Source organism: Procambarus clarkii, chromosome 2, assembly GCF_040958095.1.
Source record: "Procambarus clarkii isolate CNS0578487 chromosome 2, FALCON_Pclarkii_2.0, whole genome shotgun sequence".
NCBI classification, from domain to species: Eukaryota; Metazoa; Arthropoda; class Malacostraca; order Decapoda; family Cambaridae; genus Procambarus; species Procambarus clarkii.
In genome coordinates this window covers 29,022,990-29,038,745 of record NC_091151.1, presented here as the reverse complement: position 1 = coordinate 29,038,745, position 15,756 = coordinate 29,022,990, and the positions used below count along the sequence as shown (strand labels likewise).

The 15,756-nt window shown below is 46.4% G+C and overlaps 1 protein-coding gene across 1 annotated transcript; it reads left to right on the top strand.

The window, feature by feature from the left end:
- Nucleotides 1-2: 2 nt before the first annotated feature.
- On the top strand, nucleotides 3-14,306 carry LOC138366150 (tetra-peptide repeat homeobox protein 1-like). Its single transcript, XM_069326893.1, has 2 exons — nucleotides 3-165; nucleotides 13,552-14,306. The coding sequence occupies exons 1-2, from the start codon at nucleotides 3-5 to the stop codon at nucleotides 14,304-14,306; spliced, it is 918 nt and encodes a 305-aa protein (XP_069182994.1).
- Nucleotides 14,307-15,756: the final 1,450 nt, after the last annotated feature.

Below are 15,756 nucleotides of genomic sequence, written 5' to 3'. Positions count from 1 at the left end.
GGATGTACAACCCGTCCAAAGGCCAGCTGTACAACCCGTCCACAGGCCAGCTGTGCAACCCGTCCCCAGGCAAGATGTTCAACTCGTCCCCAGGCCGGCTGTACAACCCGTCTCAAGCCCAGGTGTACATGCGGTCCCCAGGCCATGTGTACAACCCATCCCAAGGTTAGCTGTACAACACTTTCCCAGGCCGGCTGTACAACCCGTCCCCAGGCCAGCTGTACATCCCGTCCCCAGGCCGGCTGTACATCCCGTCCCCAGACCAGCTGTACAACCTATCCCCAGGCCAGTTGTACAACCCGTCCTCAGGCCAGCTGTACAACCAGTCCCCAGGCCAGGTGTACAACCCGTCCCCAGACCAGGTGTACAACCCGTCCACAGGGCAGCTGTTCAATCCTTCCCCAGGCCAGATGTACAACCCGTCCCCAGGCCAGGTTTTCAACCCGTCCCCAGGCCAGGTGTTCAACTCGTCCCCAGACCAGGTGTACAACCCGTCCAAAGGCCGGCTGTACAATCCGTCCCCAGGCCAGCTGTACAACCCGTCCAAAGGCCAGCTGTACAACCCGTCCACAGGGCAGCTCTTCAATCCTTCCTCAGGCCAGGTGCTCAACTCGTCCCCAGACCAGGTGTACAACCCGTCTCAGACCAGCTGTACAACCCGTCCCCAGGCCAGCTGTACAACTCTTCCCCAGGCCGGCTGTACAACCCGTTCCCAGGCCATCTGTACAACCCGTCCCCAATCCAGCTGTACAACCCGTTACCAGGCCAGTTGTACAACCCGTTACCAGGCCAGTTGTACAACCCGTCCTCATGCCAGATGTACAACCCGTCCCCAGGAAAGCAGTACTACCCGTCCCCAGGCCAGATGTACAAGCCGTCCCCAGGCCTGCTGTACAACCCGTCTTCAGGCCAGCTGTAAAACCCGTCCCTAGGCCAGGTGTACATCCCGTCCCCAGGCCAGCTGTACAACCCATCCCCAGGCAAGCAGAACTACCCGTCCCCAGGCCAGATGTACAATCCGTCCCCAGGCCTGCTGTACAACCCGTCCCCAGGCCAGCTGTACAATCCGTCCCCAGGCCAGGTGTACAACCTGTCCCCAGGCCAGGTGTTCAACCCGTCCCCAGGCCAGCTGTACAACCCGTCCCCAGCCCAGCTGTACAACCCGTCCCCAGGTCAGGTGTACAACCCGTCACCAGTTCAGGTGTACAACCCGTCCCCAGGCCAGGTGTACAACCCGTCCCCAGGCAACATGTACAACCCGTCCCCAAGCCAGGTGTACAACCCGTCCCCAGGCCAGTTGTACAACTCATCACCATGCCAGCTGTACAACCCGTCCCCAGGCCGGCTGTACAACCCGCCCCGTAGGCCGGCTGTACAACCCGGCCCCAGGCAAGCTGAACAACCCATCCCCAGGCCGGCTGTACAACCCGGCCCCAGGCAAGCTGAACAACCCATCCCCAGGCCGGCTGTACAACCCATCCCCAGACCAGCTGTACAATGCGTCCCCAGGCAAGGTGTACAACCCGTTCCCAGGCCATCTGTACAACCCGTCCCCAGGCCAGCTTTACAACCCGTCCCCAGGCCAGCTGTACAACCCTTCCCCAGACCAGCTGTTCAATGCGTCCCCAGGCAAAGTGTACAACCCGTTCCCAGGCCATCTGTACAACCCGTCCCCAGGCAAGGTGTACAACCCGTCCCCAGGCAAGCAGTACAACCCGTCCCCAGGCCAGCAGTACAACCCGTCCCCAGGCCAGCAGTACAACCCGTCCCCAGGCCAGCTGTACAACCCGTCCCCAGGCCAGGTGTACAACCCGTCCCCAGGCCAGTTGTACAACCCGTCCCCAGGCCAGGTGTACAACCCGTCCCCAGGCCAGTTGTACAACCCGTCCCCAGACCAGCTGTACTATCCGTCCCCAGGCCAGGTGTACAACCCGTCCCCAGGCCAACTGTACAACCCGACCCCTGGCCAGGTGTTCAACCCGTCCCCTGGACAGGTGTACATCCCGTCCCCAGGCCAGTTGTACAACCCGTCCCCAGACCAGCTGTACTATCCGTCCCCAGGCCAGGTGTACAACCCGTCCCCAGGCCAACTGTACAACCCGACCCTGGCCAGGTGTTCAACCCGTCCCCTGGACAGGTGTACAACCCGTCCCTATGCCAGCAAAACTACGCGTCCCCTTCTCAGATGTACAACCCGTCCCCAGGCCAGCTGTACAACCCGTCCCCAGGCCAGTTGTACAACCCAACCCCTGGCCAGGTGTTCAACCCGTCTCCAGGACAGGTGTACAACCCGTCCCCAGGCCAGCTGTACAACCCATCTCCAGGCCAGGTGTTCAACCCGTCTCCAGGACAGGTGTACAACCCGTCCCCAGGCCAGCTGTACAACCCATCTGTGGGATATTTGGGGCTTGAATCTGATTATTTAAATATTAATGTAGTAAATTAAATTACGAAGGACCACCCGCTTTTATAGTAAAGAGGGAAACTGAGAATTTCTGATCATTAGATAATTCCTAGATGAACCAGTAACTATGGATAAAATACTAGAGAATATGATCATAGAAATAATTAATGGGCTGTATAATTAAATGAATCAAACCCTCAAGCACCTACATTGGGGGGTTATTACTGGAGGTAAGTACATCCAGGAATTAGTGTGGTTCGTTCACTAATTCAATTAATAATAATCTAATCCTATAAAAATTATATTGAAACTGATATCATTACCATAAATGGGAACATAGATTATGAACATAGTAATGAGAGTTACAGTAAACCACATATTAATCCTGAGGAATTCTCCACATAAGAAATTGCAATATAATCATGAAAGAAAATAAATCTTAGCTTAATGACGATTCCTTTAGACAAGCCATGGAAGTTCCTCTTATTCTCTGGACTCGGTCGTCTGACGAATGAGTCGGATTAACATGGGAGAAGGCGGCATGGAGAAGTCTGCTCTCGTGCTGCAAGACAAATATTTACAGTAGCAACTAATTTAACTACTGAATCTATATATTCAAGAAATTGAGAGTTATAGGTGACAAAATTTAATCACCTGTTATTAGATGTTATCGTGCGTCATAACGGTCAATCACCCAGCTACTACTAAACTCTTTACCCGATGCATCACATAAAGGAATATACTTAGCTGTGGGGCACTGTATAAGTTTTAAGATTGCCGTGCTTCGCATCCCCAGGCTCCGGCTAAGCCTATCCTGGATAGTGGCGCGCTTCGCTGGCTGGTCACGTGTCGTCAAGAACCAAGTTAAAAGGCTCCTTATTTGACACCAGCACTAGCTGAAGATATTATCTGCAAGGTTATTCACGCCTCACAGTGGCGACTTTCATCTGAGGATGAATAACGTCTGCCCTAGTGGCTGGGCAATGGCGTCTCCTTGAGTACGGTATGCGCAGGTCTGCCTCTGAGCGGCTCTCCACGTGTACTGAGTTGGTCCTCCCCAAACCCACGCCACGTCGCGCGTTCATAAAACAATTTATGTCACGAACATTAATATTTCTCGCATTTACGCTTGAAACGTTGAAGACTGGACGGGTTTATTATTTAGAGGAGGAAATTATTATTATTTACCACTTTAAGAATAGTAAATATATAAGGGAGAGGAATTAATGTCTCCCCATGGCATTCACTGGTGACGTTAGCTTCATTACGAGATAAACGTTATGACTCCAACGCTCTATTCGGCTTTTAGTTGGAGGTCAATTCATCTGCAATTAGTTATCATACAGAATGCCTTAGTTATAGAGAATCGAATTTAATTCTCACATACATTGGATATAATGTGTTTACTGTAAGGAAATCTGACGCAATACTGGCGTCAGGTGACGTGAGAATTCTAGCCTACTGTACAGATGGAATTATTAGTACATGAGAATTCTACGTGTTGTTAATTTTACTTACTACAATAATTAATATAGTTAGTAATGAGAATACAACAGTGTTGTATTCGGTGTTGGAAATATCCAACATAACTCCGGGGGGAGGATTCTAGGGTCGTAGTGTACTGTGTTGTACTGACCTATCCCGAAGTGATATTAAGATTAGTACATTAGTATGTTAATATGTTAGTATGTTAGTACACACATAACGAACGTCCCGGATTTATCAAGGACTTACAAGAACTTGAGTCTTGCTATTTGCATGTAAAATAAACATGTTGTTTGTAGCCTACACAATATTTATAGAATTTAACTCTCCCAATTTAAACTAACAGAATCTACGGTGATGCGATATCCTGGGTCATAGTGACATGTAATGTTTTGTTACGTGATATCACATCGTAGTATCATCATAGTTATCTCAGTGGAAAGTGAAGGAAATTACTCTTCTTCAGAGTTGTAATTGGCTTGCAGTTTCCCTTAGTGGAAACATGTATTAAATATTGAAACATTAAATAATTAAGTTATCGGTAATCAGGAACACTCTAAAGCTCACAATAAACTCAACAACTAGGGTCGCAGTGACATGTAATGGTGTATTACGTAGCTGCTGAATCATAGGTAAACTCAGAATAAGTTCCTAAGAACTGATAACACTATTGTATAATTATACAGTAAAGTATTGTTAGTCATTTAAGATCAAGGAGACTATGACACTACAGTAAGGTGACTGTCTAGGGTCGCTGTGACTTATAACTATTGAGTTACTAGACAATAACATCACGCAGCATCACGATCACCTCAAATTCAAATGAGGAAATTGAATTTAATGTGCACTGCCGTGCAGTAGTCATTCTGATTGATGGTACAACTAATTTGCTAACTAGCTAAAATAATAGAAAAGTAGAGAACTGAAAAGTTTATTCATTAAAATCAAGGAAAATTCTGAGTCGACAGTGAGATTAGTAGCCTAGTCATTCTGACTTATGAGCTAATTGAATGGCAGCTCATAGGCTTGACACTGTAAACTGGTTAATACGAAATCACCTTTACATGAATTTGAGTTTATTAAATCAGTCTCTATAAGTATAGTCAACTGTAATTAATGGTGAGTACAGATTAGGCTAGTACTCAGTTGACACTAACTAAAGTCCCTATACCTACCTAAATAAATGGTTTGAATTTCTAACCTACCTAAGTAAGAGACTAAGCTAATTGTGAGCAAAAATGTACTCGAATTAACATTGTGAGCAGTATTGAGCTCATTAACAGATCGAGCTATATTGAACTCGTGAACATGGTGAGCTACAGTGAGCTCGTTAGCAGTGCTAACAGGGTGAGTTACAGTGAACTCGTCAACAGTGTTGACAGGGTGAGCTGCAGTGAGCTCGTTAGCAGTGCTAACAGGGTGAGTTACAGTGAACTCGTCAACAGTGTTGACAGGGTGAGCTACAGTGAGCTCATTAGCAGTGCTAACTGGGTGAGTTACATTGAACTCGTCAACAGTGTTGACAGGGTGAGCTACAGTGAGCTCGTTAGCAGTGCTAACAGGGTGAGTTGCAGCGAACTCGTCAACAGTGTTGACAGGGTGAGCTACAGTGAGCTCGTTAGCAGTGCTAACAGGGTGAGCTGCAGTGAGCTCGTTAACAGTTAACAGGGTGAGTTCAGTGAACTCGTCAACAGTGTTGACAGGGTGAGCTGCAGTGAGCTCGTTAACAGTTAACAGGGTGAGTTCAGTGAACTCGAATTAACGAGGTGGAGTTTTGCATCATTCAATTATCATGGCGAGCAATATTAAGCTCGTACGCATGGGGAACAAGCACTCATATTATTACGTTAATTCTAAGGTGAGCTATATTAAGCTCATGAAGCATGTTAATTAACAATGCTGATGTTTAACGATAATGCATTAAACATATTAGTTCTCTGTAAATTCGCTTACGTATTAGTAAGTTTGCAAGTTTGTTCGTGCTGCGCTCCTACACTAAATAAGCAGAAACGAAAGAAAAAACAAATCAAACAATTGATGCAAGTATATATCACTAACTCTTAGTGCAGAAAACATGGTATTAAGAAGGTTTTCTTGGCAAACCTTTAAGCGCAAGTATAGTGGACCAGTGGTCCTAGTGAATTTGTAATTACTGAAGTTGCTTGATGACTTCATAGAATTACTAAATTCATTAAATGCCAGTGGCATTAAGTGCTAGATTCTCTAGCCTAACATTATTAATTACCTAGGGAGTACTAGATTCTCTAGCCCAACATTACAATTTAGCTAGGAAGACTGAGTGTGGTCAATTACTACTTGTCGAGAATAATTCTAGGTCTGCAGTGAATTCAATGGTTTGGTCGTTGTGACTTGTACTTGTTTGAGTACGGACCATTGGTTATCACTGAGAGCTATGAAACATCTCGGCGAGTATCAATTGCACTACATTCAATCTGAGTTTATTACTCAGCTGTGTTTCTCCTTTTAGCTTGCTGCTGGAGAATTGATTTACTGCTGACTAATTTATTATTGTTGGCAGGCTTAGGCTTGTTCACATTCAGAACTTTACCAGTAAGTAAGTAGCCACCTGCAGATTGGAGCATATTCATCCCCAATCGTTTAACATGTCCAGTTATGAACTGGTAATAGTAGTCGGCTCCTACTAGTACATCTATATTGTTAAGGCGGTCAGACGTTAATTTGTTGTCAGCCAAATTAATTTCACGTTCCTGTAGGAAGTGGTCTGTGTACCCCAGACCCTTAATATTTAAGTCTAAAGGTATTTGATCTACAACAATGGCTTGGACAGCCTTGGCGTGACTACCTAGTCGTACAAGTGGTTGAACTACGGAGTATTCATGGGTTCCTCGATTTATCATGGACCCTGACAAGTTTAATTTTACCTGTCCTATTGGTTGTAAATTAAGTGCCTCTGCTGCCCTTTGAGTAATGAAAGTTCTCTGGGAACCTTGATCAAATAGTCCATGTATGGTGATCTTGGTTCCTCTGTTCTTCACTTGAAGTTGGGCAGTAGGCAAAGCAGCATCCACTTGAGATGCTTGTGAAGTTACGCTGTACACATCTCGCACCTTGCAGCACTGTACTGGTATAGATTCTCTACGTCCTATTCTAGGATTGACATAATTAGTCCTAACTAATTTGCACAGTGCAGCATGATGCTTGCCCCTTCTACACCTATTGCAGGTGTTCAGTGGGGTGTCACAGCTGTTAACATTATGTAGTTTGAGACACCTAGTACATTTGTGTAACTGTTTGAGTCGTCTGACTCTTGTGTCTCTATTAGGATAATTAGCACATTTGTACAGAGAATGTTTTTGATTGCAAAACAAGCACATTCCCCATCCTACAGATCGTTTAGGGGTTACCGGTTTAGGTAAAACAGTATTTGCAGGTTGTGATGGTTTTGCTGCTTGCATTTGCTTGTTATTTATTCTCTTGTCAGTACTTGGTGTACTCTGGGGAACCATTAATAGGCTCTTTGGAGTGCCCTTTGGACTATTAGGTCTCTTAGGAGCACCTGTGGGACTCTTAGGCCTCACTGATGAATCAGTGTTTGACTGATTCTGGTTACATTGATTATTAGCACCTTTCTTACCTAGTGACAGTGTCACTTTAGGAGTTTCAGGTAAGGAAACTGATGTAGGTACAGTTTTGGTGCATTCAGATTCAGCATTAATTGCTTGGTCTGCTGTATGATTGCTCATATTGCGCAAACCTGTAAATATATCCTGCATTGACAGGGTATTACCATTCTGGCATACATATAATTTATTAAGTGTGTCACCAGACAATTTTCTCTGGATGATAATTTTAGTCATCCACTCAGTAGTTGGGTGATCCACCTCTTTACTGAAAGAATTTATCAGTGACTCAAACTGGAAACTAAAGGTTTGTAAGGAGTCAACTGATTGCTCTGGTGAAGATAAATTTAATAATTGGTGCACAAGGTTTATAATAGTCTTCTCATTGTTAGCACTTACTTTAGAAGGCTGTTGTGAGCAATTGTGACCATTACTTGTGTTGCTTAAGGCTTCTTGTGAAGCCTCAGCTTTAATTATAGCTTCGACTGCTGCTGCAGCATTAGCTTTATCATTTTCTGGTTCAGATTCACTGATTATTGCAGCTTCACTTGTTTCATCTGCAGCTTCACTTGTTTCTCTGGGTTCTGGTGATAAGCTAGTTAATTCAGTAGCCTTATGTATTGAACTTAAAGAATCCAGGGAACATTGAGAAGAGTGGTCTGAAATTTGATCAGACTCTGTAAACAAATCATCACATGAAGCTGTATTAGATGAGAGGTTAGAAAATGAAGGTTGAACTTCAGTTGTTGATCTTGTATAGTGATCAGCATTGATTAGAGGATTCTCGTCTTGAGTTAGTTCAGGTATTTCATCTGAACTGAGTGTTAACTTGGATACAGGTCTATTAATGATCTGATCTACCCACTCGGGAATATCTTGTCTCGCAAGCACCTCCTTATATCGGTCTAACCTGGTTTGAACGGAATGTTCATAGTTATCGAGATCAGATTCTGTTAGACGTAAATGGTCTGAGACAGTATGACCGACTTGGAGTAAATTCCTGTGGGACTCGATTACAGTCTTTACATGATCATATTTTTGGATGGCGATCCTTACGTAACTTGCTAGTCTATAGACGTCACCTGGGTCAGTTTCGACACAGAGATGACATTTCATAAGCAGTTTTCCTAAGGGACGTTGAAGAGCTGTCAAGAATCTTGCATTCCTTTCTAAAGGATTCATTCTTGCGGTAAATTGAGCCTGATAGGGCTTATGTAGCTAGTGGTATAGCTATGGTGTCTGCTCCTTGATGTAGAGCAGGTATAAGTGTTGACAGCCTGATATTTCTTGAGGCTGGTTGTAATTTACCTCATTTAGAGGTTAGCTACCTACCTAATAATAAGCAACTAAGATTTGAGTGGTACCTTGGTCTCACTACAGGTGTTCCTCAGCTTAGCTCTTCTAAATCAGTCTCGGATGGGTAGCAGACTTACAGTAACACTCAAAAACATACATAGAAATATGCAATAAAATAATTACACAATAAATGGTTAATCCCACCCTTGATAGGGTCAGCACAAAATGAATAATATATGTGTCACTAATTAGCTCAAGCCTAGTCGTGAGAATTTCTACTCGAGAAATTACAACTATATTTAGTCTGTGCTTGTGCCAAATTCAACACAATCACAGCCTAAATTGCTAACTAATAAAGGTTGGCAAAGATTATATTATGGTGCACTAATGTGCAAATAATTGTGCTGTGTTTTTGGGTTTTTTGTATTTTATATAATATATATACACTTGTGTAATTATGTGTATAAGAAATTAAATGAACACAAAAGAATTAATTGTGTTTGGCAAGTATTCTACTGCCGTAAATATTATCTAACTCCTGAATGTACTCCTAATTGTGGAATAAAATATTATCAGGGTTAGTAATGATTAACTAGTATGAGATCAGTAATTTATATTAGTATACTGGATCCCTAAATGTTAATGATCCACTGACTTGAGTGAATCATTAATTATAACATGGATTCAGGCTATAATGGACAGTCTGCTGACAGCCATATATTGAAACATTGGTATAGCCTAAATGGTTAACACTTAATTGGTGTTAGTGATTAATATAAGGTTATGAGCTGTTGCTCTTGGTGACCTAAAGATTCTACTTCAGTATGAAGTGTAGGTCTAAGTGTTGTGGGTAATTGGCTATGACCCACTAAAGCTATGTATAAGGTAGCTATGTTAGTGTGATCTAGACTAACTGATGTGTTACACTGTTAGTTGACACAATTAATTAAATAGTTAGTCTAGCTTCTATCACACAAGGATTAGTTATTAATGATTAATATTTTAATTATAAATTTAATGCCTATCCGGTTCGATAAGGACCACAATGTGGGATATTTGGGGCTTGAATCTGATTATTTAAATATTAATGTAGTAAATTAAATTACGAAGGACCACCCGCTTTTATAGTAAAGAGGGAAACTGAGAATTTCTGATCATTAGATAATTCCTAGATGAACCAGTAACTATGGATAAAATACTAGAGAATATGATCATAGAAATAATTAATGGGCTGTATAATTAAATGAATCAAACCCTCAAGCACCTACATTGGGGGGTTATTACTGGAGGTAAGTACGTCCAGGAATTAGTGTGGTTCGTTCACTAATTCAATTAATAATAATCTAATCCTATAAAAATTATATTGAAACTGATATCATTACCATAAATGGGAACATAGATTATGAACATAGTAATGAGAGTTACAGTAAACCACATATTAATCCTGAGGAATTCTGCACATAAGAAATTGCAATAGAATCATGAAAGAAAATAAATCTTAGCTTAATGACGATTCCTTTAGACAAGCCATGGAAGTTCCTCTTATTCTCTGGACTCGGTCGGCTGACGAATGAGACGGATTAACATGGGAGAAGGCGGCATGGAGAAGTCTGCTCTCGTGCTGCAAGACAAATATTTACAGTAGCAACTAATTTAACTACTGAATCTATATATTCAAGAAATTGAGAGTTACAGGTGACAAAATTGAATCACCTGTTATTAGATGTTATCGTGCATCATAACGGTCAATCACCCAGCTACTACTAAACTCTTTACCCGATGCATCACATAAAGGAATATACTTAGCTGTGGGGCACTGTATAAGTTTTAAGATTGCCGTGCTTCGCATCCCCAGGCTCCGGCTAAGCCTATCCTGGATAGTGGCGCGCTTCGCTGGCTGGTCACGTGTCGTCAAGAACCAAGATAAAAGGCTCCTTATTTGACACCAGCACTAGCTGAAGATATTATCTGCAAGGTTATTCACGCCTCACAGTGGCGACTTTCATCTGAGGATGGATAACGTCTGCCCTAGTGGCTGGGCAATGGCGTCTCCTTGTGAGTACGGTATGCGCAGGTCTGCCTCTGAGCGGCTCTCCACGTGTACTGAGTTGGTCCTCCCCAAACCCACTCCGCGTCGCGCGTTCATAAAACAATTTATGTCACGAACATTAATATTTCTCACATTTACACTTGAAACGTTGAAGACTGGACGGGTTTATTATTTAGAGGAGGAAATTATTATTATTTACCACTTTAAGAATAGTAAATATATAAGGGAGAGGAATTAATGTCTCCCCATGGCATTCACTGGTGACGTTAGCTTCATTACGAGATAAACGTTATGACTCCAACGCTCTATTCGGCTTTTAGTTGGAGGTCAATTCATCTGCAATTAGTTATCATACAGAATGCCTTAGTTATAGAGAATCGAATTTAATTCTCACATACATTGGATATAATGTGTTTACTGTCAGGAAATCTGACGCAATACTGGCGTCAGGTGACGTTAGAATTCTAGCCTACTGTTCAGATGGAATTATTAGTACATGAGAATTCTACGTGTTGTTAATTTTACTTACTACAATAATTCGTATAGTTAGTAATAAGTAATGAGAATACAACAGTGTTGTATTCGGTGTTGGAAATATCCAACACCATCCCCAGGCAAGGTGTACATACGGTCCCCAGGCCAGGTGTACAACCCGTACCCCAGGCCAGCTGTACCTGGTTACCTGGTTGATACCTGGTTGATGGGGATCTGGGAGTTCGTCTACTCCCCAAGCCCGGCCCGAGGCCAGGCTCGACTTGTGAGAGTTTGGTCCACCAGGCTGTTGCTTGGAGCGGCCCGCACGCCCACATACCCACCACAGCCCGGTTGGTCCGGCACTCCTTGGAGGAATAAATCTAGTTTCCTCTTGAAAATGTCCACGGTTGTTCCGGCAATATTTCTTATGCTTGCTGGGAGGACGTTGAACAACCGCGGACCTCTGATGTTTATACAGTGTTCTCTGATTGTGCCTATGGCACCTCTGCTCTTCATTGGTTCTATTCTACATTTTCTTCCATGTCGTTCACTCCAGTACGTTGTTATTTTACTGTGTAGATTTGGTACTTGGCCCTCCAGTATCTTCCAGGTGTATATTATTTGATATCTCTCTCGTCTTCTTTCTAGTGAGTACATTTGGAGGGCTTTGAGACGATCCCAATAATTTAGGTGCTTTATTGCGTCTATGCGTGCCGTATATGTTCTCTGTATTCCCTCTATTTCAGCAATCTCTCCTGCTTTGAAGGGGGAAGTGAGTACTGAGCAGTACTCAAGACGGGACAACACAAGTGCCTTGAAGAGTACAACCATTGTGATGGGATCCCTGGATTTGAAAGTTCTCGTAATCCATCCTATCATTTTTCTGGCTGTCGCAATATTTGCTTGGTTATGCTCCTTAAACGTTAGGTCGTCAGACATTATTATTCCCAAATCCTTTACATGCTGTTTTCCTACTATGGGTACATTTGATTGTGTTTTGTACTCTGTATTATGTTTAAGGTCCTCATTTTTACCGTACCTGAGTACCTGGAATTTATCACTGTTAAACATCATGTTATTTTCTGATGCCCAGTCGAAAACTTTATTAATATCAGCTTGAAGTTTTTCAATGTCCTCAGCCATGGTAATTTTCATACTGATTTTTGTGTCATCTGCAAAGGATGATACGAAGCTGTGACTTGTATTTTTGTCTATATCTGATATGAGAATAAGGAAAAGCAGTGGTGCAACCCATCCCCCTTCCGGCTGTACAACCCGTCCCCAGGGCAGCTGTACAACCCAACCGGCTGGCTGTACAACCCGTCCCCAGGCCAGCTGTACAACCCATCCCCTGCCCGTCTGTACAACCCGTCCTCAAGCCAGCTGTACAACCCATCCCCAGGCACGCAGAAGATCCCGTCCCCAGGCCAGTATTACAACCCGTCCCCAGGCCAGTATTACAACACGTCCCCAGGCCAGTATTACAACACGTCCCCAAGCCAGGTGTACAACCAGTCCCCAGGCTAGTTGTACAACCCGTCACAAAACCAGCTGTTCAACCCGTCCTCAGGCCAGCTGTACAACCCTTGCCAAAGCCAGCTGTAGAACCCGTCCCCAGGCCAGCTGTACAACCCGTCCTCACGCCAGCTGTACAACCAATCCCCAGACCAGCTGTACAACGCGTCCCGAGGTCTGCAGTACAACACGTCCCAGGCCAGATGTAAGACCCGTCCCCAGGCCAGATGTAAGACCCGTCCCCAGGCCAGATGTAAGACCCGTCCCCAGGCCAGATGTAAGACCCGTCCCCAGGCCAGATGTAAGACCCGTCCCCAGGCCAGATGTAAGACCCGTCCCCAAGCCAGATGTAAGACCCGTCCCCAGGCCAGATGTAAGACCCGTCCCCAGGCCAGATGTAAGACCCGTCCCCAGGCCAGATGTAAGACCCGTCCCCAGGCCAGATGTAAGACCCGTCCCCAGGCCAGATGTAAGACCCGTTCCCAGGCCAGATGTAAGACCCTCCCCAGGCCAGGTGTACAACCCGTCCCCAGGCCAGGTGTAAAACCCATCCCCAGGCCAGGTGTAAAACCCGTCCCCAGGCCAGCTGTACAACCCGTCCCCAGGCCAGCTGTTCAACCCGTCCCCAGGCCAGCTGTACAACCCGTCCCAAGGCCAGCTGTACAACCTATCCCCAGGCCGGCTGTGCAACCTGTCCATATGCCAGCTGTGCAACCTGTTTACAGGCCAGCTGTACAACTCGTCCCCAGGCCAGCTGTTCAACTCGTCCCCAGACCAGATGTACAATCCGCCTCCAGGCCAGGTGTACAACCCATCCCCAGGCCAGCTGTACAACCCGTCCCCAGCCCAGCTGTTCAACCCGTCCCCAGGCCAGCTGTACAACCCGTCCCCAGGCCAGCTGTACAACCTATCCCCAGGCCGGCTGTACAACCTGTCCATAAGCCAGTTGTGCAACCTGTCTACAGGCCAGCTGTACAACTCGTCCCCAGGCCAGCTGTTCAACTCGTCCCCAGGCCGGCTGTACAACCCGTCCCCAGGCCAGCTGTTCAACTCGTCCCCAGGCCGGCTGTACAACCCGTCCCCAGGCCAGCTGTACAACCTATCCACAGGCCGGCTGTACAACCTGTCCATAGGCCAGCTGTGCAACCTGTCATCAGGCCAGCTGTACAACCCGTCCCCAGGCCAGCTGTACAACCCGTCCCCAGGCCAGCTGTACAACCCGTCCCCAGGCCAGCAGTACTACCCGTTCTTTGGCCAGATGTACAAACCGTCCCCAGGCCTGCTGTACAACCCGTCCCCAGGCCAGCTGTACAACCTGTTCACAGGCCAGGTGTACAACCTGTCCCCAGGTAAGCTGTACAACCCGTCCCCAGATCAGGTGTACAACCCGTCCCATGATCAGGTGTATAACCCGTCCCCAGGCAACATGTACAACCCGTCCCCAGGCCAGCTGTACAACCCGTCCCCAGGCCAGGTGTAAAAACCGTCCCCAGACCAGGTCTACAACCCGTCCCCAGGCAAGCTGTACAACCCGTCCCCAGGCCAGCTGTACAACCCGTCCCCAGGCCAGCTGTACAACCCGTCCCCAGGCCAGCTGTACAACCCGTCCCCAGGCCAGGTGTAAAAACCGTCCCCAGACCAGGTCTACAACCCGTCCCCAGGCAAGCTGTACAACCCGTCCCCAGGCCAGCTGTACAACCCGTCCCCAGGCCAGTTGTACAACCCGTCCCCAGGCAAGCTGTACAACCAGACCCCAGGCCAGATGTACAACCCGCTCCCAGGCCAGGTGTACAACCCGTCCCCAGGCCAGATGTACAACCCGTCCCCAGGCCAGCTGTACAACCCGTCCCCAGGCCAGGTGTAAAAACCGTCCCCAGACCAGGTCTACAACCCGTCCCCAGACCAGCTGTACAACCCGCCCCGTAGGCCGGTTGTACATCCCGGCCCCAGGAAAACTGAACAACTCATCCCCAAGCCGGCTGTACAACCCGTCCCCAGGCCAGCTGTACAACCTATCCCCAGGCCGGCTGTACAACCCGTCCCAAGGCCAGGTGTACAACCCGTCCTCAGGCTTGCTGTACAACCCTTCCCAAGGCAAGCTGTACAACCCGTCCCCAGGCCAGCTATACAACCTGTCCCCAGACGAGCTGTACATCCCGTCCCCAGGCAAGGTGTACAACCCGTGCCAAGGCCAGCTGAACAACCCGTCCCCAGGCCAGCTGTACAATCCGTCCCCAGGCCAGCTGTACAACCCGTCCTCAGGCCAGCTGTACTACCCGTCCGCATTCCAGGTGTACAACCCGTCCCCAGGTCAGGTGTACAACCCGTCCCCAGGAAAGGTGTACATCCCGTCCCCAGGGCAGATGTATAACCTATCCAAAGGCCAGCTGTACAACCCGTCCCCAGGCCAGCTGTACAACCCATACCCAGGCCAGCTGTACAACCCGTCCCCAAGGCCTGCAGTACTACCCGGTACGTCACCAGGCCAGCTGTATTACCTGTCGTCAGGCGAACTTTACAACCCGTCCCCTGGCCAGATGTACAACCCGTCCCCAGGCCAGCAGTACTACCCGTCCGCAGGCCAGATGTACAAACTGTCCCCAGGCCTGCTGTACAACCCGTCCCCAGGCCAGATGTACAACCTGTCCCCAGGCCAGCGGCCGGATTCAGGAAGGTACTTGCGAAGGTTTTTCCTCCTGGCTACGAATGTTTTCCTTCTTAATGCCTTCGTGGCGGCTATGGCGGTATTCAAGTAGCTACACTAAGTGGAAAAACCTTCGTAAGTTCATTCGGGGATCTAAGTGTGGTTTCGACCACTCGTAGCTTTACGTAAACTGGATATAACTCAATTTTTCTCTACTACATAACACTGGGATCGATTTTACGATTTTGGAACATAAACAAAAGATTATAAAAATTGAATCTAGTGA

Coding starts and splice junctions, on each gene's coding strand:
- LOC138366150 (XM_069326893.1), top strand. CDS start 3: ATGTACAACCCGTCCAAAGGCCAGCTGTACAACCCGTCCACAGGCCAG. Junction 166..13,551: donor TGTGTACAACCCATCCCAAG/GTTAGCTGTACA, acceptor ACCTGTTTACAG/GCCAGCTGTACAACTCGTCC.